This window comes from Apodemus sylvaticus, chromosome X (assembly GCF_947179515.1).
Source record: "Apodemus sylvaticus chromosome X, mApoSyl1.1, whole genome shotgun sequence".
Lineage (NCBI taxonomy): Eukaryota > Metazoa > Chordata > Mammalia > Rodentia > Muridae > Apodemus > Apodemus sylvaticus.
The window spans coordinates 149,663,437-149,691,286 of record NC_067495.1 but is presented as its reverse complement, the minus strand read 5'-3'; the positions used below and the strand labels follow the sequence as shown (position 1 = coordinate 149,691,286).

Here is a 27,850-nt window from a genome sequence, read left to right as displayed (position 1 = left end):
TTTTAAAGATTTATTTATGTTATGTATATGATGAGTACATTATAGCTGTCTTCAGACACACCAGAAGAGGGCATCAGATCTCATTACGGATGGCTGTGAGCCACCATGTGGTTGCTGGGATTTGAATTCAGGACCTCTGGAAGAGCAGTCAGTGCTTTTAACCACTGAGCCATCTCTCCAGTCTTAAATAAACTCTTAACTGCACTTAGCCTTTGTTTCACCCAAATGAGACTTTAAATCAGCAAAAATAGGAAAATAAGTTCTCTAAAATGTTATCATCACTTTGTGAGTGTGAATGTAGTGTATGTGTTGGGGTTGGGGATGTGGAGGCCAGAGGAATATATCAGGTATCTGGTCCTGTTACTTTTCATAATATTTTCTCTTGAGATAGGTTTTCTCACTGAGCCTGAAACTAGGCTGGCATTCAGTGTTAGTGACAAGCAAGCCCTTGAAATCCTCTTGTCTCTGTCCTCCATAGTACTAGGATCACACACATGGACTTTTTTCTCCTGGTGCCTTAGTTAGGGTTTTATTGCTGTGAACAGACACTATGACCAAGGCAACTTTTTTTTTTTTTAAAGATGTATTTATTTACTTATATGTAAGTACACTGTAGCTGTCTTCAGACACTCCCGAAGAGGGCGTCAGATCTCATTACGGATGGTTGTGAGCCACCATGTGGTTGCTGGGATTTGAACTCAGGACCTCTGGAAGAGCAGTCAGTGCTCTTAACCACTGAACCATCTCTCCAGCCCACCAAGGCAACTCTTATAAGGACAACATTGAATTGCGGCTTGCTTACAGGTTCAGAGGTTCAATCCATTGTCATCAAGGTGGAGCATGACAGTGTCCAGGCAGGCATGGTGCAGGAGGAGCTGGGAATTCTACATCTTCATCTGAAAACTGCTAATGGAAGACTGACTTCCAGGTAGCTAGGATGAGGCTCTTAAAGCCCACACCCACAGTGACACACCTACTTCAAGAAGGCCACACCTTCTAATAGTGCTACTCTCTGTGCTGAGCATATGGAAACCACCACATTCCACTCCCTGGCCCCCATAGGCATGTCCAAACATATGAGTCTATGGGGCCCATATCTACAATAAAAATATATTTAGTCCAACTTCCAAAGCCCCCATAGTCTATTGCCGTCTCAACAATGTTAAAAGTCCAAAGTTCAAAGTCTCTTCTGAGATTCTGTCAATCACTTAACTGTAATCTCTCCAAAGCAAGATAGAAAACCTGCTGGGTACACTCCAAACTCTGCTTCTCCATGTCTGATATCAAAGCAGTCTTCAGATATCCAACTCCTTTTTCATCTTTGTTGACTGCAACAAACTTCTCCTGGGCGGGTCCCACTCTCTGTTATCAACTTTCCTCAGCAGATAGCCCACAGATGTGGCATCTCGAATATCTGCCTCCAAGGCAACTTCAACATTACAGCTTCTTGTTCCAGTGTCTAGGATCTACTCATGAACTTCTGAGCTCCTCCAAAGGCTGTCACTCCTCTGGCTATGCCCTCTAGCACTCTTAAGCACAGGTTGATCCACTGCACTGCTGCTGCTTTTCTTGGTGACCATCCCATGGTACTGGCATCTCCAATACACGATGGTCTTCTCTGCTGCAACTAGGTTTCACCAATAGCCTCTCATAGGCTCTCTTCCTGTTTCCAAGACTCAAATCCATTGCATGACCCCTTTAGTCCTGGGCCACCAACTGAAACTGAGGCTGCACCTTTACCAATGGCCTCTCACAGTGCCGAGCCTCAGCTGCTCTCCACGACCCCTTCATGCCTTTAAAACCAGTAACACCTAGTGAACAGACACTGTGACCAAGGTAACTCTTACAAGAACAACAATTAATTGGTGCTAATTACAGGTTCAGAGGTTCAGTCCATCATCATCAAGGTGGGAACATGACAGCATCCAGGCAGGCATGGTGCAGGAGGAGCTGAGAGAGAGTTCAGCATCTTCATCTGAAGGCTGGTAATGGAGGACTGACTTCCAGGCCACTAGGATGAGGGTCTTAAGGTCCATACCCACAGTAACACACCTACTTCAACAGGGCCATACCTTCCAATTGTGCCATTCCAAGGGCGGAACATATATAAACCATCTCACCTGGAGAATCCACCTCATTTTTAAAAACCAGGATCAGGCTTTACCTGTTCATTCCCATAATCCCAGCACCAGGATGGCAGAGGCAGGAGGATCATAGCATGTGCAATGCCAGCCAGGGCTATATAGGGTTAGAAGTTGCCCCCTCCAATGGACTCTACAACCCTCCCTCTACATTTCAGGAGGATGTATACGTCAACATTTTACATTTACAATAATAATTATTTCCCAGGGACAGAGGGCATGGCTTACTGGTAGCAGGATTGTTTCTTGTGTACAAGACTCTTGGTTTTGTGAGCAAAACCACAAGTTTATTTATTTATATTTTCTTTTCTTTCTTTCTTTTTTTCTTTTTCTTTTTCTTTTTTGAGGCAGGGTTTCTCTGTGTGGCCCTGGCTGTCCTACTAGAACTCATCTGTAGACCAGTCTGGCCTCAAACTTAGACATCCCGGAGCCTCTGCCTCTCAAGTCCTGGGATTAAAGGTGTGGGCTACCACCTTTCAGCTACTAAATTGACATTTAGGCTAATTTATTGTGAATGTTGTTCCAAAATAGCTTATTTCTCCAGCATTGTGTGTTTAAATTTCTAACTGGTGAACATATAAAGCCTTTTAACCTTATTATTCTTTAATATAAATAGAGAAAAGATCTCTTGGTTGTCATTTTTTCCTGTGCTTTACCTAATCTGAACTTGTTTGAGCTTCCTGGTCCTTTTTGAGATGTCTGTGTTTCCCCTGATGTCTCTTGAAGTTTTGCTTCATTGGGAAGAGCTAGACAGATTCTGATAGAATGAGGTAGCTGGGTTAGGAAAGACAAAGAACAAGATCTCTTGATGGTTGGACAGTTAAGTTATTTAAGAAGTACTGTCTGGTTAGCATTGTGGATTAAGATTTTTTGTAAGAGTATTATGAAGGAAAGCAGAAGATTCTAGGAATGAAAAGTCATCATGAGAAATGCTGGTATCCTGAACCAAAGCAGTAATAGTAGGAGTTGGGGAGGGGTGCTGTGAAATGTGCTGCTCTGAGCATTCTGAACATGAGAACCTGGTTGCCAACTAGAAAGGGAGCTCTGGTTGGTGGTAGTAGTGCACACCTTTGATCCCAACACTTGTGAAGCAATAGTAGATGGATCTCTGTGAATTCAAGGCCATCTTGGTCTACAGCTAGTTCTAGGACATCCAGTGCTACACAGAGAAATCCTGTCTCAATGAAATAAAGGGGTGGAGTAGGGAGAGAACTCTGTGGACAGATTCTTTAGGCGGCTTGTGAGGAACAACCAGTATATAGGGGCAGCAGAGTACACTGAGGGGCCATGCCTGAGAAGACAGGGCTGGCACGCTAGATTGGACACAGTCAGTCAGGACTGTGTATATTCCAGAAAGAGGAGGGGGCTTAGGAACTGCAAAAGAGAGAAGAGAGGGAAACTGGGAATATGGAATGCTAGTGGCAACTTGTACCACCACTTTCCTATTTCTTGTTTTTTTTTTTTTTCCTGCGATATGTACTGTACTTGAAAACCACTACTTTTACCCCGTCTCTGAACCCAGGAACTGAGGATACAGTGTACTGCTTCATCCTATGTGTTTTAATTTTAATGGACTTTTAATGGAAAACACAGAATTGTACAGTTGTCATTGTCACCATCTTAAGTAGTGTTAACAAACTTTCATATTCTTCCTCAGTACCCTCTAGAACTCTTCCTTTTCAAATCTGAAACTGTACCCATGACATAGCCTGTGTGTATTACTGTTCTCTAAACCTCTCTTCTTGTACCCCTAGGACCACTACCACAGAACAGTCACTGTTACCCTTTGTGGTCCACTGGCAGAAAAGCCTCTTCTACTGTTCTACTAGCCTTGCTCTATCTAGTTCGTTTACTGTGCCCTGGCCACAGGATCTTTCTGATATGTTTCTTTGGGCATAGAGACTTGACATAGATCCTTGATATTGTGATCCCGAGAGTCTCTGCCCTAATCTCTGTCATGACTCAGCCATGTAGGTCTCTTTGGATAACCTTGAGTGTTTACACCCCCTTTTCTTGAGCATGTCTGGCTCTTCCTTATTTGAATGACTGCTGGGAGGGTGGGGCAGTGGAACCCCTGGTACTACCACTTTTTATTACTTGAAGTCTTACCTGAGCATCTCTTAGTTGTGGTTCCTTGACAGGGTGGCTACCTCATCTTTTCTTCCAAATGTTGAAGCATATTCACAGAGTTCCAAGTTTATGGTCACACTGTAGGACTTTCTTAGACTGTGACAGCATGAAATCAGCAGGTGGCACTCTGATACCAAAGCCCATTTGACATGGGGCAGAAGTATAGTGGAGCTACTGTGTACAACTTAATGTCTGCAGGGGTAGCTTCTCAACTGAGGCTGTTCTGAACCACATCATGGAACCTTTCAGTCAGGACTTGCTTCTTTTTCCCACTTCTTGTTCATGTTTTTCTCCTCCTGTGAAGCCTTGTCTCTTTACTTAATGTGCTTGACCTGTTTCTTAGAGGCCAGAAAGAGATTCAGTTTCACCTGCCTTCTTTTGTGTACTCAACATTTTTTCTAAAAGTATGATAGCTCTGCTTAGCATCCAAGAACATTTTTACCAGGAATGCCAAGTTGAGTTCAGGTATTTGTCTGCCAAGGACACATCTGTATTTCATTAAGTATTTTTTTTCTGGGCTTTGTATCTGTGCTTGGATTCAGTTAATATGAACCCTGAGCTGTTGTGTCAGTGAATACTCTAGATCTTTAGGAACTTTCTTTGGCTCTTAGTTTTCACCTATGCTTTCTTAGTTTTTGTTTTGTTTGTATTCAAGCCAGCGTTTCTCTGTGTAGCCCTAGTTGTCCTGGAACTCTCTGTAGACCAGGCTGGCCTCGAACTCAGAGTGCTGAGATTACAGCCACCACCATCCAGCTTCACCTATGCTTTTTAAGTGAATAGGTATAAACAGTTAATCTGGGTAAGTCTTCAGGAGACAAAACAGAGATTGATACCATCTATGCAGGAATAGAGGCCGTGAAGTCTTCATTTCTGATTTCTGTGGGCCGTTGTGTTTTTGTATTAGAGTATGGCTGTTCTGAAGCTTGTTTCTGTTTGCCATATGCCTCACTCAGTTTTAGAGGCCTGACAAATGCCATATAGAGAACAATGGAGAGAGTGCTTGAGAGACCGTTAAGTGGGAAAGCAGTAAAACATTCCAGAAGACTGGTTTCTAGGGCTGGCAAAGGCTGGCTAGCACACTAGGAAGGGCCTAATCTGTTTTGCCAGGTCCCCAAGATTTGGGGTGGAAGCCAAAGCTTGGGTCTCTCATCAGTTTGAGGTAGAGAATCAAGTTTCCCTTGTGGCTTCTCAGCTGCCACTTCAGCCACAAGGCCAGCTTGCTCACTGACAGAGTCTAAGCCAGCACCCTCCTGCTGCTATCTTTTGTCTCCTCTATTAGATAGGGTGATGAGTGCTATATCAGCTTGTACCCCACCCTCAGCTCCCAGTGCCAAGCTGCCAGGTAGACGTGGGTTTAACAAGAGAAAGTGGGCAGGCTTGGACCTGACAAGCAGCCTCAAACATACTCCTTTACTTGTCAGGGAGTGTTCTCTGTTCCAGGAGTGAAATTAGGTCACCTGGAAGGTTTCTTTTCATTGTACCTAGTAGAGATGACAAGTATAGGGCCCAGCCTAAAGGTTTTTATAGCCTGATAGGACAATCAGAATATTCTAAGAAAGTGAATACAGGAGCCTGTGGTGTATTGGGGGCTGCTGTGGGAACACTAGAGGGTACCTCCCCAACAGGAAAGGCTTTCCCGAGGGAGGTGATGGTTGAGCTGGCTAGGAAGGACATAGTGTCTAATATGTATTGATAGGCATGTTCTAGGGATGGTGAGGGCTTGGCATTACTCCCACACAGTAGCTCAACTAGAGGAGCAACCGATTAAATTTGTCAGCTCTGGAGTGGATAGGAACTCTGTACAGATGCCAGCAGGGAGGAAGCACCAGGCATTGACCATGGTATGGCTAGAGAGCATCCTCTCTAGAGTTGACAAGGAAAGTATTGATAGTGACTTGGGGTAAGGGACAAGGAGGACAGAACCTCTACCACAGAGATACACTTGATAGCTGGGTCTGATGGAGTAAGGGAAGACCCATCTTGGCAAGCTGTTTGGAGTGTTTGTGTAACATCAGAATCTGATGTTAGTAGGTTGTTATGAATCTGGTGACAGATAAACCCTTTAGGAAATAAAGCTAGCTGGAAGGAAATACAGACTGCAGAGTAGACACCTGAGGAAGAGTATACCAGATGGGAGACCTCTTTTTTTTTTTTTTTTTTTTTTTTTTTGTATTTGGTTTTTTTTGGAGACAGGGTTTCTCTGTATAGCCCTGGCTATCCTAGAACTCACTCTGTAGACCAGGCTGGCCTCGAACTCAGAAACCGCCTGCCTCTGCCTCCCAGAGTGCTGGGATTACAGGCGTGCGGCACCACTACCTGGCTGGGAGACCTCTTAAAACCAACTTGTCAGTAGCAACATATGTTACAGAATGCACATCCTCTGAAAACTCAAGTGGTTGAAGGATGAGGCAGTTAGAGGGCAAAGGCAGAGAAGGAAAGAAGACAGACTTAACAGGAAATGGCAAGAAAATGATCCACAACCAACCCTGGATGAATTAGAGGCCTAGCTCCAACGCAGGTGGTATGAAAGAACTATCAGTGTGCGTGTTGGGGGTGCAATTAGAGTGTTTGCCCTTGGTGGCTAACTAGGGTGCCCTGGGAGGGAGGTAGAAAAACTGTCCATTATAGTTGGCCAGAGGAAGAAAAATCAGGGCTAGATTGGCAATGTGGTTGTCTTGTTATTGGTTGCAAATCAAACACCAGAATTGTGAGCAGACACTGTTCAGGGTCTTGGGCTTGGATTTTTGTGGATGCTGTATTCTGTGAGTATTCTGGACTATCCAGGAAATCCTAGTTCACAGTATCTGAGGAAGGCCTACTAAAGCACTGAGACTGCTGTTCCTGATGGGTCTGCCTTTCTAGTTGTGGCAGTCATCTACCAGCTGGCTGGCTTCCCTTGGTAACTGGGGTGACAACTGTGGACACTCCCTAGCAGCCATTTGCCTGGCCAGGTAGGGGTGGCAAGCCTTGGTTTATTCACTCATCTTTGCTAGGACCCAGCAGTACCCATGGGTTCCAACTCTACCACCAGGTGGCACACATGCTCCTCCCCTCATTTCTAGCTGTGGGGAGGGCCCTTTTAAACTTTATAGGAACCTGTTCAGAAACCAGGAAGCTTTGGTGCTAGGAGTTGGGGCTAGTCACACTTGTCTTTCTTACTGGTGTCTCGCTAGTTTCTGGCCACTGTGTGTTATGCCCATGACTTTCTTGCTGGCTGCTTGGGTACTTGGTATCTTCTAATTTCAGGGCTCCAGCCCAGTGGGGGGCAGGCTGGTGGGAAGCTCTGGGCTCAGGCAGGGAAACCTGAGCTCTAGGCCACGAGGTCTGGACCGCTAATTTTAGAGAGCACATGTCACTGGAAACTCTCTTCTCATGCCAGGAATCAACAGCTTGGCTCTCTGTGCCACCAGGGACCCCTGGGAGCTTCTACCAAAGCAGGACCCGAAGAGACCCTCGATTGTACATGTGCTTTCCCCAAAAGGGTTCTACTTAGAGCTCTTCAGAGCCTGGACTGAGGCTGAGAAGAGAGCTCATCTGTTCTGTGCTTTTGGTTCCCTTGCCTGCTCAGGCTGCAGATGGGAATGACAAGAGTTTGACAATGCATGATGGGACCAGAGAGGCGAGCCCTAGAGCAGGCAAAGGCTCCTGCTACTCTTCTAAGCAAGCACTTTTGTCGAAGTGCCCCGGAACAGGCATCAGGCATGTTATCTTCCATTTTCCCCAGACCTCTGCATGTACTTTGCCTGACTCAAGTATTGTGGCTAGATTTTCCAAGGCATGTGGGCAAGCACTCCCCTTTCTTGGCTGCCTGAGCAGTGCCTTTTTCAGGCTGTAGGAAGTCCTTCTGTCCTCTCTCTGCTCTTTTAGTTTATTGTCTAGTGCTTATCCCTACCTACTTGCCTGTTTACCTTTACAGCTGTTTGAGATGGCAACGGGTACCTATGACTTGATTCTTTTTTCTGTGTCCCAAGTAGTTAATGACAACCTCAGTTTGAGTGCTATTGTATAACAGATACATTGTCCCACCTAGTTGTAAGATGTTTGAGAAGATTTGGAGGAGAAGAGGTTTTTACTACTGATGTTGGGAACTGGAAGTTGAGAGAGTATGTTTCCCAATGTAGGTCTTGGAGTCCAGTAGATGGGAGTTGGAATTATAGCTATGCTTATTTCTGGCTCCTAGACATTTCTTTAACTTAGAAACATTGTTTCACCCTGCTGAACCTTGGTTTTGTTTGTTTGTTTTGTTTTTTGTTTTTTGTCAAACGAGAGTAGCAGTAGTAACTACCTCATGAAATAGCTATGAGAACTTCACTTGGCATGTTGGAAGTGTCCAAATTTATTATCTTAACATTGTTCTAGGAAGGCAAGTCTGGCCTCGCAAGAAGGAAAACAGTGCTGAGGCTTGTCTGCACATCTAGGCCCTCACCTGGAAAGTGCTGGTGTTCCAAGACCTATTGCTATATAGCCAGGCTGTGCCTGGGTGTGCTCCAGCTTCTGATCATTGCCTGAGATACTTCGCAGAGCTCAGTGCAGCTGTTTGGTGGGTAGAGGGGTAGCAGAGGCCAGTTCCTGGGCCCCAGTTTGTGTTGCCAGGTTCAGGATGGAGGCAGGGTAGGCAGGTAGCAGCCAAGAAGAGTTCTTGCCAGGCCCTTTGCTCTCATGCTTCTCACTTTCCCCTTCTTTTTGTAAACAATTGCAGCCTGCTTAGACGCCTGGTGACTCTCATCTCCCAGCAGGCCACACTGCTGGCCTCCAATGAAGCCTTTAAAAAGCAGGCAGAAAGTGCTAGTGAGGCGGCCAAGAAGTACATGGAGGAGAATGATCAGCTAAAGAAGGTAAGTCTGCCCTTACAACTGAGTGGGATGCCCAGAACCACAGTGCTAGTGCCACATCTCTAAGAATCCACAGTAGTTACTATTAGGCCTATGTGAGAATGCTGGTCCCTGAAGAAGGAGTTTTTAGTGGGTAGGGTGTGCTTACTGGAAGGATCCAGGATGACTCTAGTACCTTTTCTTCATTCATGAAGACACAGCAGAGGAAGAAGGTATTACCATTGTTGTCTCCATATGCTGGTTCCACTGACTTGTTTTGTTTTGTTTTTATGAGAATGACTGTAGGAACAGAGACCTGTGCTGAAGAAAACCCTTATTCTTTAGAAGTTAGTTGTCAGTTGCAACCCTTTATGAACATGGGGCTGATGGATCCCTTGGTATTAGGGAGAAGCAGAGACCAATTTATTGGCCTGTCAGAGGACATGTAGTGTAAGCCAAACTAGGAAGGAGAGTGATGGTTTAGAGATTGGTGGGGTGCAGTTAAATATAAACAAATTTTGGAGTCATTGGCTATAGTGAGTTGCAAGAGTCAGGGAAGAGAAGGAATAGGTGTAGTTCTTTAGGTTATCTGGACTGAGAGCTCCAGATGACAGCAAGTTGGGTTTGGGTTACTGGTTAGATGGGTAAACACAGAGCTATTGAACTTTACTGGTGGGAAAGTAGGTCTAGGGGCCAGGGTAGGCAGAGTGTATATAGCCTGCAGATGAGCTTGCAGCAGGTGCTTCTTTCCTTAGCAGCTAGCTATATCCTGGTGTGGCCTGGGAGCTCTGTAGTGGCCCAGTTTTGTCTTGATATTTCTAAAAGGGCCAGTAATTGCTCGAAATAGCTTGAGAAATCAGAGGTTTTTGGAGTATACTGGTCTGGAACTTTACCTTCACTTCCTTCTGAATAACCCAGGTGCTTGGCACTTTCCCTAGGGAGCTGCTGAGGATGGAGGCAAGTCAGATGTTGGGAATACTGAAATGAAGTTAGAGGAGAACAAGAGCCTGAAGAATGACGTGAAGAAGCTAAAAGATGAGCTGGCCAGCACAAAGAAAAGTGAGGATGGCTGTCCTATTACACCCAGAAGCTGCACTGTCCATTGATGTCCCTGTGGACCAAGTATTAATAGCACACTTCATGTGAAAGCTCAAGAGTTGGTTAGAAACAAACACATGACACTCTGCACCTTCACACCCAAATGGGATCAAACAAGTTCCCTGCTAGAGCATCTTTGAGTAGGCCTAGAAGTCCTAACAGCTGCTGTGCATGCTTTAGTAGTGCTCACTATGGGTTTCCCATAAAGACAGGTAGGCAGGTGGGGAGGCCCAAGATGCCTTGGAGCCAAGAACAAAAACCTGTTAGGAAGTCTTAATGCTGGGATTTTGCTCATTGCCTCTCAATGCCAGCCAGTTAAAAGGTTACTCCTGGGAACCATTAGTGTCCCTCCATTTAAAGGACTAAGGGGACTGGTGCTGACTTTTTGTTCCATCTAGCTATTGGGTTATCCCTTCCTTACAACTCTCTACTAGTGGTTTGTAAAGGCAGAAACATTGACAAACATTGGAACCTTATCTGTATAACTTCTTTTGTGACAGATTTACCGCAATTTTCCATGTTTCAAGCAGGTAGGGTTTTTTTTTTCTTAGATAATCTTTTGATTTCTTCCTCTATTTATTTGTATTGTTGTTAGAACTTGAAAAAGCTGAAAACGAGGCTCTGGCTATGCAGAAGCAGTCTGAGGGCCTTACCAAAGAATATGACCGCCTGCTAGAAGAACATGCCAAGCTGCAGGTCAGTGTTTCCCTTTCTGTACGTGCAGGTTAGGGTCAGGGCCCTACAGCATAGTTCCTAGGGTACTGAGGAACCTATTGCCTCCTTTGTTGCTGAGTGTAGACTTAAAGCAGACCCAGTTGTCAGAACCCTTCATGCAGGAAGTGTGGCATGGTACTAGATGGTGGGCTAAAACCTGCAAAGTTCAAGGGCAGCCCTTGTCAGTAGATTGGCTCTCTACTCTGAGCCTTTCCTACCTTAAATCCAGTCTTGAGCCCTTAAAGAGGGGTTATTTAACATTCTAGGACATCCCAGCTATGGTGTGCTGTTCCATTAGGAACATACTTGGAAAAGCTGAGTGTGGTGGCTACACCCAAAATGCCAGTACTTTAGGAAGCTGAGACTAGAAGTTGAGAAAATTCCAGGTTAGCCTAGGCTACATACTAAAACCCTGCCTCAAAAAACAAAACCCCTCAATAATGTAGAGACCTGCTTTTATCCATCTCTGTGGGATGGGGCAGGGGGGGAAAGAGTAATGTTTGGCAAAGTCTGAAATGAGGAGAAAGCCTGAAAGGTCATCCTACCTGCTAAGTACTAGTTGTTCTGAGGTTTCAGGATAGGCTCACAACTCCAGATATGGCTGGAAGCTCAGGTGGTCAGGAAAGTGAGTAGAAGAAGATACCTAGATTTGTTTGGTTTACATCAGGTGGTGGGTAGGAGGAAGGGCCCAGCCCCACAGGGAATACATGGACCCTCAGAATATACCAGGCTATCTGGGCAGGACATGCGGGTTGGGTCTGTGTGTCCATGCACATGTCCATATATGTATAATGGACACAAGAGGATGACCTAGGGTATCACTCCTCAAGATCTATCCATTTTATTTTATGAGACCAGATATCTCATTTGCCTAGAGTTTACAATGTAGACTTGCTACCTAGCTATAGGAATCTAACTGATCTACCTCCCCAGCTCTGAGATAACAAGTATGCTTTACTACATCTGGCTTTTTATATGTTTTGGGATCAAACCCCGATCCTCATGCTTTTACAGCAGATGCTATCTCCCAACCCCCCCAAGGATTTGGGTTTTAACTGGAAGGTACACAGTTGTGAAAAGGCCCTAAATTGGGACTTAAAGACTAACCTGCTGTGTGCTCTGGAGGAGGTCTTGGTTCTGCTCCCATTGCAGTAAAAGAGAGCTGTAGTGGACTCCTCCAACTGCCAGTCCTCCCCTGGCATTAGGTCCAGGGTCTTCCCTAGTGGGTAGGATAGGCTGGCAAGCTTTAGGGTGCTATTGAGGTTAAGGCACCGAGCTTGCCTAGGTACCTTACAAGGGGTGGGGAACCAAGTGTTTGGCATAGTACTAGAGGCCAAAGGGGTGGTCTCAGGCCCTGCTAACTTCATTCTTTGGGGTTTCTTTCCTTTTCCAGGTATCAGTACGTGGTCCCTCAGACAAGAAGGAGGAGTAAAGGCTTGGTTTTTCCCTGCCTGCAGCTGACTTTTACCTGACCCATGCTTACTGCTTCTTTGGAGTCCAGCCTGTCCCTTTGGTACTTGGGTTTATTCCCTTCTACTTCCCCTATTTTCTTCCATGGCTTATAGATCATCATTTTGGCCCCATTATACATACTGCTCTTATACCAAAAGGGACCTGATTGTTGATCATTCAGAGTAATTTTGCCACTATTCTGCCTGGCCAGGGCACTTTCCACTCCTAGAAGTGTAGAAAAGCACTGGTGACCAGGCCTGAAATTGAACCCCTTTCTGTTTTGCAATGTGTCCTAAAGGAGGCTGCTGTGAAGCAGGTCAACTGTTTTATCCTGACCGGAATAAATGTTGTTATGTTATGAGGTGTTTGTGTCTAACTGAGGCTTTGGGGATGATTCTGCTATTCCTCTCTCAAAGTTAAAGAGTGTCCAGGAAGGCTGCAGAGGCTCAGTGTGGCACTTTTTCTTTCCTTGAGTTTGTTCTTAGCCCCTGAAGGCCAGACTCACACTTGCTGTCAAAGCTCCTGCTCACTGCCTCCGCCCTACCTCCCTCCTCCTAGTCAGCACAACTCTGCTTTATGGATCTTGGGGAGTGTCTGTCTTGTCAGTGTCCCTGGGATTTGGCAACTGTCTGGGAAGCCTAGTAAACCAGCAGGACTTCCTGGTGCCTTCTCTGAGTTCCTATTCATCACATTCAGGACAGATAGAATGTGGCAGAGTGCCACCAGTCACTCCCTGCCCAACCCCCCCCTGAAGGTTTACAGCATGACCTCTGACTAATGCTGACTGGGAAAGGAGACTGTCCTTGGTAGTGACCTAGAGCTTGCTACAGCACAACAAGGCAGTGGAGAGGGGCTTCAAGGCAGTAGAGAAAGGACCGCATAGTGCTTAGGTCTTTGCTACCCACCAGCACTGAAGTTACTAGATAGGGTTTTGCCTCTGCACTGGCTTACTTTGCTGACAGGTCCATGCCCTCACTGCTTGCTTCCTTAGAGCAAGATCAGCCTGTCGCTAGGCTGCTCTCTAGCAGGGCACAAGAAAGGGACTATCCTTAATCAGGTGCTTATCACCCCTACCCTACCTTCCTCCATCAGCCTTACCTAGAAGGGTGTGTGCTATGCCTACTATCTGTGAAGACTGGGTGGAGAGATTATGGGAGCAGATTGTGTCTCTTGGAATTGGAGTGACTCCTGAAGATGTTGATGTTGGCTAGATGGTTGTCAGCTATGTTCCAATCCTATCTGACCTGTATGGGACTAGGCCAAGCAGCCGCCTTCTCAAGCATTTTGTCACTCTTCCCCACCCTCAAAACATGGCTGCCCTGTGAGGAGTCCACCCCCTTCCCAGCAGTCTAGAGGTGGTGCCTATGAGGGCAGGAGCATTCAGATAATACCCCCTGGTTGCTATGCCAAGGCTTAGGACTACTCCACTTTTCCAGGAAGTGTTCTGGACTACTTTGGGCTTCTCTGAGCTTGTTTGTCTGTGCTTTGGAAGGCCAAAGTCCAGATCACTTCTGCCTTTCCACCCTGATTCTGACCACTTCTTTCTCTGGCCCAACTTCTGGGGTATCCTGTCTGATGGTTTGCCACTCCATTTTCTCATTCTACTTGGACATTTTTATCCCGGTTTCTTAAATCTTTGTACAGGAGCAGGTTTCCCTGAGTAAATAGGAATCTATTGTTGTAGCACCCAGTTAAATAGCATAGCTCTGTGAAGTTGCCTTCTATGATGTCACCATTTTCTGTCTCTGAAGTTGACTGGTTGCTGAGAAGGCCTTTAGCCTGAAGGAGAGGTGAAAGCTCTCATCCTGAACAGAGCCTGAGACTGTGAGCTCCTTTTTCATGGGTATAGTTGAAAGGATGGTGTGGGGCCAGGGAGGTGTTCTAGTAAACCTGAGGAAGATCTTCTGCACCTGAAGAAAACATGCTGAGATTTAGGGATAAGAGCAAACAGGAATTTGGGCAAGAGCAAAGGCCCATAAAGGAAGACAAACTGAAAATGAGTGCTGACAAGAGGGCAGGGAGGCTACAGTTTGCCCCAAGTGATGACTGCTTCCTGCTCTGCATAGAACAGAACTAGAGTTATGTGGTTACCATTCCTCCTGTGGCGCCACATACTCATCAGAAGCTGCCCTCTGTACACTAGACCCCACCCTTCCAAGACCTGTCCTCTGTCACTTTTTTATATTGTGGTAAAGTGTAAATGTATATATACTTATAACACATCGTAAAACATCTTCACCATTTTCTTTTCTTTTTCTTTCTTTCTTTCTTTCTTTTTTTTTTTTTTTTGATTTTGTTTTTTTGAGACAGGGTTTCTCTGTGTAGCCCTGGCTGTCCTGGAACTCACTCTATAGACCAGGCTGGCCTCAAACTCAGAAATCCGCCTGCCTCTGCCTCTCAGACTCCTGGGATTACAGGCGTGCGCTACCACCGCAGCTGTCTTCACCATTTTCAAGCTCATACTTTTGATGCCGTTAAGCATTTGCACATGAAGAACTTGATGTCATATTTCCTAAACCCTGGTCTGGAGTTAAGCCTCATCATTCTACTCAGTCTCTAGATTTAACTGCTCTAGGAGTTTCTTGTGATAGAATGATATGATGTTCTTACAGAAGTAGCTTATTTCACCGATCATCATGTCCTTCAGGGTCATCCATACAGCATATATCTCAGTTTCCTTTTTCAGGCTAACTAAAATTACATTCTGTGAATAAGCTATAGCTTGATCATTCTTTCATGTACATATTTGGGTCTCTCCCTCCATTGGGCATTGAACCTAGGGTATTCCACATTTATGTGTTTTGAGGCAATCTTCATAGGTTGTCCAGGATGGCTTTAAACTGGTCCTGTAGCACAGGAAGACTTTGATTTTGCAATTCCCCTTGCCATAGCCCCTCAAATAGTTGGGATAGCCAGACTCAACTAACTCCATCCCTACCTCAGCTGGTACCTTTGGCAATCCTGGAAATTAAACCCAGGGCCTTGTATATGCTAAGTAGGTACTCTGTCATTGTATCTTCAATGTATCTTCTGTATCTCCAGCATAAGGAAAGCCAACTCACTCTGCAGCACATGCAGCCTTGAACTTTTGATCCTCCTGCCTCAGCCACCTGAGTAGCTGGTTTGACAGGCTTAGGCTACCTGGCTTAGCTGACTTTTTGAATTCCCATTTTTTTTTTTAAATGAGGCTTTTGCATGTTGCCCAAGACCACTCTTGTCTGGGTCCCTATAGTGTCTGCCACACAGTGAACTATATATAGCATCATCATCTTTGACCCTTGAAGGCCAGTCAGTGCCCAGGATGTTATATGTTGCTGAGTCTTCCTCTGTACCCACTTAAACTCCACCCACAGCCCTTCCAGACTTAGGACTCATGTGGTGAGTACTTCAGAAGTTTTAGCTCCAGGCCAGACTTTCTAGAACTGAAAAGTCCTGTGACCATTTGCCAGCCAGAGATCTCTACTTGGATGACATTTCCCAGATGGCATGCCCAAAGCCAACGCCCAATTGTCCCCATCACAGGACCTGGCAGCACCGTTCTTCCTGTGGCTCAAGCCAAATCTCTGGTGTTTTCATCTTGACTCCTCAATCCTGCATAATGTAGTCATCCACAGCCCCTTCTGGTCCCGCCAGGAAAGAAGACCCTTATCCAAAGAACCTCCCCAACCCAGCTCCAGTGCCACCAGACAGGTCCAGATGCTGATGCCTAAGTCCCTGGTTCATTGCCCTAGCTTTCCTCTTAGTATCTGTGATCCTAGTGTGCCCTTTACTTTTAGATCTTGTTCTCACACACACTTCTCTTGATTCACCTACCTCAATATCTCAAGTTCGGGGTTTATAGGCATGAGCCACCATGCTTGGTTTAGAAAAATTCTTGGAATAACTCATAGTCACAGCCTCTCTCTGCTGCATTTGTTCCTATTGAACTTAAACTGTCACCCCATGCTCTTCAGCTAGGGAATCGAGGCTTCCTTCCTTTCCTGCTCTATTTCCAGTTTCTGACATGATACTAGGTACAGACCTTTCAGAATGGGCTTTAGTGAATACAAGGCAGGAGCTGGAGGAAGGTTCCCACACTTGCATCCCCACCTCAGTCCTCTTCCAGAGAAGCAGAAACAGGAGCCAACTTTGGAAAATGAAGTGTTTTTATTGCTATGTTTGCAGTGGCTTTTTTAGCACAGTAAGAACGTCCCCAAAGGCTTGCACCCTTACCCAGCCCCACCTCCCTGGCTTAGTCCAGCTCCATGTGAAGGAAGCCTTTCTAAGGACTACTTGGCTGTTTCAGGCTTGATGGGACACAAATGTGGGTTTAAGCTGCTACACGGAAGACTTGAGATGTTGAAAGTACATCAGCCTTTAGCTTGGAGGTGGGAGCCATGCCCAGGATCCCTTCCCTGGGCTGTGTCCATGGGAAATCCCTGCAATCATGCCCAGCCCAGGGAGCAGGGTGTGGACAAGTCTGAGCATGTCAGGTGAGCATACCCAGATTCCCTGGGACAATGTTACAGCCTTCCATCCCACAGACTTAGAGGCAAAGGAACAATGTGGGGACACCATTGAGGTTCCCACTTTCCCACTCCAGTCTCTGGCCGGAGACTGTACAGAACATCCACACAACAGACTCATATTCAACAGCCTGAAGCTTTTGTTTTGCCTATGAAAATTAAGTATAAATTCACACTCCTTGGCTAGGGTTGGAGAGAAGAAAGGTGGGGATGTGAAGGAAAGGAAATGTGGGGATGGTGGAGGCTTTTTAGAAATATACAAGCAGAAGTCTCACTCTCAAGTTTTTCTTATAAAATGTGCAAAATATAAGCCTCCTTTGCCCAGAGGCTCTGTTTACTTCTGGTATTCACCTTCACTAAGAGATAAGAGATCTACAGATCTATACACACACACACACACACACACACAGAGAGAGAGAGAGAGAGAGAGAGAGAGATACAGAGAGACACACAGAGAGAGACACAGAGACAGAGACATGCACTCAAACCCAAGCTCACACAATTAATATTGGTGGCAATTGGCGCAGGAACACAAGGTTCCACTGCTGACTGGCTCTCTAGCTTCTAGAATAGGGGTAGGAAGGGTCTAATTCAGCTGAAATATTCACCTTGGTTCCACTGTCCCTCTCTTGCCTCCCCTCCTGTCCTACCTTATTTTCCCCCCTTTCCTGTTACCCAAGCTGCCACTGTTGTTTCTAGGGCAAAGGTATGTTACAGAGAAGAGCTTGGGAGGCAGGCAGGTGGGCTTGGCAAGGCTAGGAGATGGGTCCTGGGCACTGGGAAGGAGAGGAGGTAGGGCCTGGAAGCAACACAAATACCAGCATGGTTGTGGGGCGGGGAGGAGAGGCATCTATTTTTGGTGGGTTGTGATATTTTTGGCGTTTTATTAAAAATGGAAAAAGTTATTTTTGTTAGCACTCATCGTGCTTCCTCCCCTCCCCCAGGCAGACCCCCAAACTGTCAAGGAAAGGCAGGCCCCCAGAGGGATGGGTGGGGGCTAAAGCTGGGGCTGCTATGGCTACCAAAGGATGAGCTGGTGATGTGAGCTGGGGGTGCCTGTCACATGACACTCTCCACCACGACGACCTTGCTGCTCTCGGAAACGGGAGTCAGGGTGGTCAGGCCCCTGACATCTGCATCCTGAGCTCTGTATTCCAAGTGATGGAGGCCCCAGATAGGCTGGGTCAGATGCTGCCATCGCTGTGGGAGAGGAGGGCATGCTGAATTTCCCACGGGTCACATACAACTGCTTCCACCTCTCTAGCTCCTACTATCTGCCACCAAGGCAGGCGTGCCTCCCTTAGGGTACTGTTTCAGGCCTTGCTCCCTGTAATGGGAAGCAGGGTTAAGTGGTCCTTGTGTGGATCCAGGGAAGTGAGAGGTGGGTCTTGCCTCCTTGTATGAGACCGTAATGGGTTAGCTTTCCTTCCATCTATTACCCCCTTCAGTCTGAACTGGCCATGCTTCGGAACAATGGTCTGTTCCTTTGAAGAACAAGTTAGGTAGGGACCTTACCTCTGCCATGGTTCCTTTTGCCCTGAGGAGACAGCCCAGGAGGTGGAGGGGCACACAGAGCATAGAAGAGAGTGCAAAGGCCCAGCCCATAGCTTCACCCCACCATGGGTACACGTAGGTGTTGTTGTAGACCAGTGGCTCGTAGTACACAATGTTGAAGATGAAGATGCCCTGTGGACACAGATGCCTGCAGTCACTGGTGCCCCACTACACCTCGCCACTTGCCTACTTTCTCAGCCTTACCATGCAGACCAGTGGGGTGAAGAAGGACCAGCACCATTTCATCCAGGGGCAAGGTCGGTACCCAATCATACAGGCAATGTCATCCATGAAGCGGTCAGCTCCTGAAACAGGATGAGGTAGATAGAAAGACTAGAGTTGGGGACCATTCATCCCCATTCCACCCCAAAATTTCTAACCCAACCCTTCATTTTGACCTACCATAAACCCAAGCCACCACCACACACTCCCAAAATGCTTGCCAAAGTAGGGTAGTGCCACTAGCTGAGTAGTAGTCAAACAGCTGGAAGACGTACATCCCGCCCTGAGGAACAGAGTCAGGTCAGGGAAGATGGCCCACAGTTGGAAACTGACAGTAACCCACCTTACCCCGACTCACATCAGTCACCATGGAGAGATCGATGACAAAGCAGAGGGCACAGCAGAGGGCAACGGAGATCTCCCTTTGGAAACGGAAGTAGTAGGAGGCCGGGAGGAGATCCAGGAGCCCGGTGATGAAACCCTCCACACCTACAAACTGTGGCCAGGGCAGCTCAGGCCCAGGTCCTCCATGTCCCCATGCACCTCTTGCCCAATGTGCCAAAGTCCCCAGACCACCACCAGCCCCTACCCCATTCCTGCCCTAGAGCTCCTGCAAACCTGGCTGTCCAGACCGAGCAGCAGCAGCATGAAGAAGAACAAGGCAGCCCAGAGTGGGGCCACAGGCATCAGTGTGACAGCCCGTGGGTAGGCAATGAAGGCTAGACCAGGTCCTGAGTGCAAAGATGCAGGGTGAGACCCTAATGCTCAAGGTCACCCCTACCCCCCAGATAAGAAAATAAAAATCTGAGGACTATGTGTGCCTTAGCATGGCTAAGCCTATTGAGGTCCTGTAAGCATGTCACACCAGAGTTCTGAAAGGCTGTGGTCCTTGGCAGCCCCACCCTGTATTAACAGGACTCCTGAATCACACTATCCTCCCTAGGCTCCAGCAGCCATGGCAGTTGCTGCTTGTCCTGGGGTAACACAACAGAGCTGAAGGACATCTCCCTTATTCCTATTTGCAGCACTCAACAAACATAAGGACACACCCTGCACTCTTGGGGGAGTGTGACAAGGGGTCCCCAGCTCCAGAGAATTGCTTTGTGACAGTTGCATAGGGCCATGCATCTCAGCTGCATAGAGCTAGATGCGTCACATGTCAGAATATTTGTATGTGTGTGTGTGTGTCCATCCATGTGTGTGTTCTACATCAGAGTAATTCTGCTGCTCTGGCGGTTGGCTGAGGTCAGGCAGCTCACCTGATTCTGCCACCTTGGAGATATGTACACCCTGCTCTGTGGCCATGAAGCCCAGGATGGAGAAGACCACAAAGCCAGCAAAGAAGCTGGTCCCGCTGTTGATGAGTGCCAGGATGATGGCATCCCTGAGGGTGGAGGGACAGAATATTCTGGTTTAAGCAGTTCCACTGCTCCAGGGCAGGGCAAGGCAGGGCAGGCAGAGCAAGAGCGGGTTCCTACTTGTAGCAGTTGTTGTTGAAGCGGTTGTAGCTGCCTAGGGCTGTGAGGGCCCCCAGGCCGATGGCATAAGAGAAGAAAATCTGGGTCCCAGCATCTATCCATACCTGGAAGGAATGGGTCAAGACAAGAGTCACAAGGGACCCTGTTCAACAGGCAGCATCTCCCAACCCTGTTGCCACAAACTACCTTTCCTCACCTGAGGGGACCCTAGCTTTGACCAGTCAGGCTTGAGATAGTAGATGATACCATCCAGGGCTCCAGGCAGCAGCACCCCTCGCACCAGCAGCACAACGAGGACCACGTAGGGGAATGTAGCAGTGAAGTACACGATCTGGGGGGCCAGGGTGCTCAGAGAGGCTCTGGATCCCTGCTCCCCCTTAAGATGCCCCCTGCCTAAGCTTGATGGCTGGTTCCCAGTGCAACTTTGAGCTGATAACATGTGCAACAGTCATCTCCCCAAATTGCAGTCATGCTCAGAATTTGAATTAGGAAAGCCAGTAGCACTCATTCTCTTTCTGAGTGAGGGACTACCCCCAGGGAAGCTAGGAGCCAGGCTGGAGCCCAGGCAGCCTCATAGCAGGCTCTAGTTAGCTGTAAAAGGAGGGAAGAAACAGGGCCATAGCATTCCAAGGTGAGGGTCCCTAGGCGTATCTAATGTCTAATGAAGGACAGCAGTCCAGGGAGTTTATTCCTATGGGGCATGCCTATATGGGGGCAGGAAGGTATAGGGAGTATGGGCACAGAAAACCTGTGGCAATGTTATATGGATTATAATAAGCACATATTCCTCAGAGCCCTGTGGTCCCTAAGTCCAGGTCACTGTTGGTAAGCTGCTGGGCTCCTTAGCAGTTAGGGATTCTAGCTGGGCAAGAGAAAGACAGAGTTTGCAGCTTGGTGTTATTGCTAAAGAGAGAGGGAGGGGAGACACTCAGCATTTGAGGATCCTGAGGAATCTTGATGCACTGGAGTTTGATCCTCCAGGGACCTGATCATGTCCCCCGGTTTAGCAATTTTAATGTGTTGGTTAATCTGTCTCTATAACTTGAGGAAACATCTGAAGGAGTCTTCCTTGGGGTCCCTAGGATCACAGATGTGAGAGCTCCCACAGATCAGGTCCACTCAGAGTGACAAACTCGACTTAGGCATCTAGCAAGGAGTACGAAGAAACAGAAGGAGAGGCAGAAGAGAAGGGAAGAAATGGAAAGGGCCAAGATGGGCGGTAGACCTGGAGAAGGGTAGTTACTGTCTGGACCTTTCACTCTTGGGGAGAAGATTGAGAAAGAATGCCCACTGACAGGTGAAAGGAAAAGGTGTGAGTTTTAAGGACATGTCCCCTCTATAGGTTTGAGCCTCAGTCTAGTCACCTCCTACTGCCATTGTGTCCCTTGCAGATAAGTACACCTCCCAGGTAATGGTGCCCCCACCCTACATGCCCCCACTTGTACCTTTCCTGTTGACTTGACCCCCTTCCACACACAGAAGTAGACCAGCACCCAGCAGGCCAGCAGGCACAGAGTCACCTCCCAGTTGAGGGCTCCTGGAACCTCCAGCCCTGTGGAGAGCCTCAGGACTTTGTTCCTAGGGTAGAGAAGAAAGGAAGACACCTGAGAGTCATGTCTTCAAAGGGCACAGAGACTGGAATTTGCTTTGGAGTTGGCAGGTCCTCCCTCATCACAGTCCTGGTCCAGACCCTACCATCAGGTGTCTAGAGGACTATCCAGGGTCATCATCATCACCCCAACCTTCTACAAATATGCAGTTTCAGCTCTATAATGAGGTCAACATGACAGGACAATAGCAAATGTCATGTTGCTATAGGAGCAATGTCTATTTAAGCCTTAGGCACTCCTGGAGGATGGGGACAGACAATACCCAGGAGTGGTTGTTTTGTATCCCTGGCCATGTGCACCCAGGGCTTGACCAAGGTGAGACCAAAGGATGAGAGAGGATGGGCTTGGCCCACAGGCACCTGACTCACTCCCAGAACTCGATGACAGGGGACCGGCGGTCAGCAAGCTGATCACATGTGAGGTTGGCCAGGCTGGCATTGGCACAGTCTTCATGGCGAAAGATCTCCACACAGTCAGGAGTGTTCCAGGTGTGGCCACACGTAGCCCACGGCAAAGTAGTAGTAAAGGACTTGACCAGGTAATAGAAGCCCCAGGCCAGCACCATGATATAGTAAGTGTTGCAGTAGAAGACAATCACCATGGAGGCATAGCCCAGACCTGAGGATGAGTGAGTAGCTTTTGTTCTTTCTGGGATCCTTTGTGGCCATTTTCCTACCAGCCCCATTATCTCCCCTTCCAGAGCTGGCATTGATCCCTGATGAGTTCCTGACAGCTTGTTCCCTGTATGCCTCCATCCCTCCCTGCATCTTCTCCCTCTTTTTTTTTTTTTCTTCTTTTTTTGGTTTTTTCCAGACAGGGTTTCTCTGTGTAGCCCTGGCTGTCCTGGAACTCACTCTGTAGACCAGTCTGGCCTCGAACTCAGAAATCCGCCTGCCTCTGACTCCCAAGTACTGGGAATTCAGGTGTGTGCCACTACCACCCGGCTTCTCCCTGTTTTCATCCTGCCATAGGCTTCTCCAAGCTTTTCAAGCCCAATTGTGTGTCCCAACTCTAGGCTACCTTTCCTGTCTGTCTGTCTCCTGCTAAGATTTGCCATGCTCCTCTACTATCTCTGTGCTTCAGCTCCTCCACCAAACCCAGAGCTAGAGACAGCTCTCCTCGCCTACCTATATGTTTACTACATCCTGTTGATTGTCCAGTTTCAAATGCTTGCCCCTTCCCAGGTTCCAGTACCACCCTGCAGTCACGGAAGGCAAGCCTCCACCCCATGTTACCCAGTAGCCTCCATTATACATCAGCTGAGAGAGCTTTCTGAGGAAGTGTGGAAAATACTCATCCCTTCAGAGGGGCAACCTTGGCAAATTGCTTCACCACTATGTGCCCAGGTTCTTCAAGGACAGTAGTGGGACCTTTGAGGTGAGTCAAATGTGTCCAACAGGTCCTGTCCCTAAGCTGTTTCTGCTCCATTCTTTCCCTTTTAAGCAAGCTTGCCTCCTAGTTCCTGACTCTTCAAATTAATTGTGTGATCTAGTATCCTGCAGACTCTTTCCTAAGCTCAGGGGGGGTATTACCTACCCCCCAAGTCTAGTGCTCATTGAAGAAATTAAAAGACTTTTTCAAGTGGGTCACAGCCATACTGTGTTCCCTGGCCCTTATCCCAATAATTGAAAAATGGAGAATGAGAGTTGGCCCAGGGTAGCTCACCTTTGAATAGGGGACAGATGTTCCAGACATTGATGCTGCCGGCCTTCATGAACTGGCCCAGTGAGATTTCCAGGAAGAAAATGGGGATTCCTCCAACCAGGGCAATCAGGACATAGGGAATAAGGAACACACCTGGAAAAGGAAGCATGGCGTGGTCTCAGGATGCTTCTACCTACTGGGGAGGGGGCTTAACCCAAACCCATCAGCCAAGCTGTCCAGGTCTCACAGCAGCCCAGACCCCAGAAGTCCTAGAAGGTCCAGACAGAGCCCCAGCTTCAGCTTGCACCCCAGTCCCATGACTTCCCATTGAGTGAATCAGCACAGGGGTGGCCACTGACTCAGAGGCTCAAGGTGAACAATCCCAGGAGATGAGCTCTAGGTCTGTTGAGAGGAAGCACAGCAGCAGTGTCTAGCCAGTGCTCCCTGTATCATGGGGAGACCTTGGCTCACTGAGGTCTGAGCCTGTAGACACCTAGGGTGACCTAGCAGGCATCAAAAACACACAGGCTTATGCACACAGGCCATCTCTTGTGCCACAGTTATTTTTGGCAGGCAGCAGAACAGGAAGGAATGGCTAGGGTGTGTTCATGTGTGCCAGGCTGGGTGCTCAGGCTTGGGGGCTTGTCAAAAGGCAGTGAGCCTAAATACCCTGTACTTTGTAATCATGAGAGTCCCAGGAGGAATCTGGGTAGGTGGCAATTCTCTGCTTATGGGGTTATTGGTGTAGGACAAAGAGAGACAAGTCAAGGAAAGGGCTGAGGCAGTACTCCAGCAATTATGTGCAGTGGTAGGAAGGAAGGAGAGCTGAGTAGCTGCAGTTCTGACCTAGTCCTCTCTACTGCTCTCTAGGACCCCTATCTTCGCAGGATCAGCTAGCTCTCTCTGCTACTCAGTGACAGAGTTAATTGCAGTTTACTGGGCTCCTGCTCTCAGCATCCTTCCTGTGTGTGACCTTGGATAGAGGCCTTCACTCTGGGACTCAGTTTCCCACCCATTACTGAGCTGCTTCAGCTCTCCAGAAACTCACTGCCGCTTTGCAGTCCCAGGACAGGCGAGTACCCACTATTGTTGCTAAGCTGGACTTAGGCAACTGGGCAGGAGATGTGCATGCAGCCTGTCTAGTGGCGGCGCCAGGCGGGCCAGGCCGCAGACTTCCCAAGCCTGGCTCAAGCACCCAGTGTTCCAAGCCTGGGCCAGAGGGGAGGGGAGAGGAGAAAAGGGAGAAGAGGGAGGGTAGGGGGGAGTGTGGGGGAGGGACAGAGTGGCCCATTGTGTGTGTGTATGTATCCCTATGTGTGCACGTGGGGGGTCCACACAATGTGTCACTTGTGCGCCTGACCCACTGGGGGCAGTCAGGGCTCCTCACCTCCTAGAGCCCCTTCCACTGGGGGCAGGCCTTCCCTTCCCACCTCAGTGGCCAATCACTCCCAGTCTGGACTGGGAGTCTGGGAGGCAGACCCTCAGTTCATTTGGAAGCTCTCCTTAATTGCCTCCACTGCCACACTGCCAGGCACATGACCAGTTGGGGGGGGGCGGTGGTGAAGGCCGTCGTGCTGGGTCACCGAACACTTGGTTGGTGAGGGGGCACCATGGCCCCCACCTGATTTGGGCGGGCCTCCCTACCCTCTGGACTTTGCCCCACTGCTCTGGTGTGCCTGTGGTAGGCTGAGATTGGGAACTGACCGCTGATGGAAGGGCAGGATGCTCAGGGGCAGAGACACTCACCTCCGCCGTTCTTGTAGCAAAGGTAGGGGAAGCGCCACACGTTACCGAGGCCCACGGCGAAGCCCACGCATGACATGATGAAGTCCATCTGGCGTGTCCAAGTCTCTCGCGGCGGTACGGCAAGGCGGCCGCCAGGAGCCCCCAGGCCCGCAGGGCCATCGCCCTTGGCTGGGGCACCGTCGGGCCCGGGCACGATGAGAGGTCCCTTCTTCTCGTCGCCAGACACGCTATAGATACCGTTTTCAGCGCTCTTTTTCGCCATGGCCCCTGGGGCCGCGAGGCCGGGCAGGGGGTGGCGGCGCCTCGAGGGTGGCGGGCGGGCAAGGGGCTCCGGTGGCACTTGGAGAGAGGGCCCCGAAAGGACGGGCCCGCCCGGGGGCCTCGGGGGCGGCCGGGCCGGGGGACGGGGCGACGGGTGGGCGGGAGGGGTGCGGGACGGCGGGGGCGGCGCAGTCAGAAGCAGTCCACGAAGCACTTGAAAGTGAGCCTGAAGAATCTCATGTGTGTCGGGGGCCCGGGAGCGCGCGGGCGGCGGCGGAGCCTGGCCGGGCGGCGGCGGCTCCTGAGATTCCTGCCCGCGGCTCGGGCGGCGGTGGCGGCCGCAGCGACGACTGCTCGCCCTGCCGGTGGCTCACCCTAGCGAGTCGCGGGTGGCATCGGACGCCCACTGTCTGCAAGCGGCGGCCGGAGCAAGGGGCCTGAGGCCCGCGGCCCCGGCCCAGCCCCAAGCGGCTGTCCTGCTCGTCCGCGTCTCTCCAGGCGCTGGTGGCTCTGGTGGTCCCGGGCACGACTAGCCCCCTCCTTCCTGGCGGCGGCGGCTACAGCCGCTCTCAGGGCCGCGGCGGACTCAAAGATTCGCCTCGGCACTCCAACTGTCCCTCTCTTCCAGGCGCGACCCGCTGCTGCTTAAGAACCGACTCCCGGTGATGTCACTGTCGCCCCACCCCCACGACCCGGCTGGTCTCCCCCTCCCCCTCCATCCCGCCCTCCCTGTCACTCCGCCTACCTCCTCCTCAAGAGGAGACGCAGCTCCAGTAGGGAGCAGGATGAATGATACCTGGGGCCTGGCCAGCACTTTCTTTTCAGTGGGCTGGGCCGCCATTCGTTCCAGGATCACCTGGCCCGGGTCGGGTCAAAGTCTCCTCAGGTTTTTCTGAACCACCAGGAAAACTAGGAGTCTCTAGTTGACCTCCAGACATCCTTAGTTCTTTTCTCTTCTCTCCACCCTTTCTAGCCTGGAATCTCGTTTCCCGGTGGACCATCCATCACCAAGGTTCGTCCAGCCTGCCTAATATTTCTCTTCATTTCCCAATTAGGACCTAGGGAGAGTTGGATACTCAGGTGCAAAGTTTCTTGGTCCCTGCACCAAAGTAAGTGCCCTATGCGATTGCCTCCCAAAGGGCTGCCGCTGCGCTGGCCTGGAGTGGGGAGATCAACCTCCAAGAGTTCTGTGGAACTTTGCCAGAAGCACTGAGCTGTCTCAAGACATTTAGGCCTCCTCAAAGACACGGCCTGGAGGCTGAGGGTCATAGCGTCAGCTCTGGGTGTGATCAATTTCTGTTTGTCTCCAGAGTGGGCAAAGGGTAGCTTGCTTGGTCGAAGATCAAAGTTACAATTTGTCACCAGGGTAGAGAAGGGGACTCCATGATAACTCTGGTCAGTCCACCTTTTGCCTGATGTGGGGGTGGGTAGGGCCTGTGATCTATAGATACTAGGATAAGGCTGCCCCCTGGTGCCTGATAGATGTACAGACCCTCCCTCTAAGTTCAGTAACCTGCCTACTCTTTAGGGACTTCTAGGCCTCTCCATCAGCAACTGAGCAGCTTCTTGGGAAATTTCCAAGGCCAACACTAGCCTAGGGTGGATTGGGAAGGTGAGGTGTGCCCATTTCAATCCCAAACTCCTCGATCTAATCAGAAACCAAAGTCCCCAGATGGCTCATCCCATCATGCTAAGCCTTCAGCCATCCGGCAGCTTTAGAAAGAAAAGCAGTTCCAGCCAGAGCCAGATTGAACCTGATAGGTGAGGGAAGAGGGAGGGGCAGCATCTCCACCCAGGCTAGCAGGAAGAGCTCCCTCCCCATCCCCCTCCCTCTCTCTCTCTCTCTCTCTCTCTCTCTCTCTCTCTCTCTCTCTCTGTGTGTGTGTGTGTGTGTGTGTGTGTGTGTGTGTGTGTGTGTCACCTGCCTATGTCCTGGTAGAGTTTCCTAGGGTTCTCATCAGAGAACCCTAACTTGGGTCATCTTTGTCCCAGCATGGGACCAAAGTCCTCCTGGAGAAACAAAGGCCACAGAAGAGTTATTCACAGCACACATATCCTGGAAGAGCTGAAGCCATCCACAGAACAAGGAAAAGGGTCATTTAAGAGAGGAAAGAAGAGGATCCCAAGGAATAGGCACAGAGGACCCCGTTGCAGTATAATGATCTGCAAAGGAAAGGAGCTGCTGCAACAGTTATCTGGATGAGGTGTGGGCAGAGACCAGTCAATAACAGGGAAATTAGGTTGTAGAAGTGTGTGTGGTATTATTGGGAATTTAAGATCCTGCTTGTCCAGGGAGCAGGGATGGGGGAAAAAAAGACATAATAGCTTGAGAAACATGTGGGTAAGCTGATGGCACTTTGAGGAGATGGTCACTGCTGTGTGTGGGGAGGTTTGGAGTTCAAGAAGTAAAGACTGGGGCTGGAGAGATGGCTCAGTGGTTAAGAGCACTGATTGCTCTTCTGAAAGTCCTAAGTTCAAATCCCA

General features: G+C 49.0%; 2 protein-coding genes across 3 annotated transcripts in view; one reads left to right on the top strand and one right to left on the bottom strand.

The window, feature by feature from the left end:
* The window catches only part of Bcap31 (B cell receptor associated protein 31), a 30,992-nt gene extending 18,288 nt beyond the window's left edge, over positions 1-12,704 (top strand). For both annotated transcript variants that reach the window (XM_052171872.1, XM_052171871.1), the window contains exons 5-8: positions 8,971-9,106; positions 10,021-10,141; positions 10,776-10,876; positions 12,288-12,704. In XM_052171872.1, coding sequence (XP_052027832.1) covers positions 8,971-9,106; positions 10,021-10,141; positions 10,776-10,876; positions 12,288-12,326 — 397 coding nt within the window. In that variant the 3' untranslated portion in view covers positions 12,327-12,704. The remainder of the gene's footprint in view (positions 1-8,970; positions 9,107-10,020; positions 10,142-10,775; positions 10,877-12,287) is intronic.
* A 5,011-nt stretch (positions 12,705-17,715) lies between these two features.
* Positions 17,716-26,037, bottom strand: Slc6a8 (solute carrier family 6 member 8). Its single transcript, XM_052171215.1, has 13 exons — positions 25,106-26,037; positions 23,381-23,512; positions 22,084-22,333; positions 21,551-21,683; positions 20,302-20,436; positions 20,106-20,209; positions 19,887-20,011; positions 19,246-19,358; positions 18,986-19,123; positions 18,808-18,910; positions 18,610-18,710; positions 18,367-18,537; positions 17,716-18,051 (listed from the first exon to the last, which is right to left on the bottom strand). Exons 1-13 carry the CDS (start codon positions 25,365-25,367, stop codon positions 17,911-17,913), a joined length of 1,908 nt encoding a protein of 635 aa, XP_052027175.1. The 5' UTR covers positions 25,368-26,037; the 3' UTR covers positions 17,716-17,910.
* Between the last annotated feature and the right edge of the window lie 1,813 nt (positions 26,038-27,850).

Bases quoted from the DNA above. Each gene is read 5' to 3' on its own strand.
- Slc6a8 (XM_052171215.1), bottom strand. From the start codon at position 25,367: ATGGCGAAAAAGAGCGCTGAAAACGGTATCTATAGCGTGTCTGGCGAC. The intron at 23,513-25,105 runs GTGAGTGTCTCT...TTCCTTTTCCAG, and splicing joins TTGCTACAAGAACGGCGGAG to GTGTGTTCCTTATTCCCTAT. The intron at 18,711-18,807 runs GTAGGTCAAAAT...ATCCTGTTTCAG, and splicing joins GGTGGTGGCTTGGGTTTATG to GAGCTGACCGCTTCATGGAT.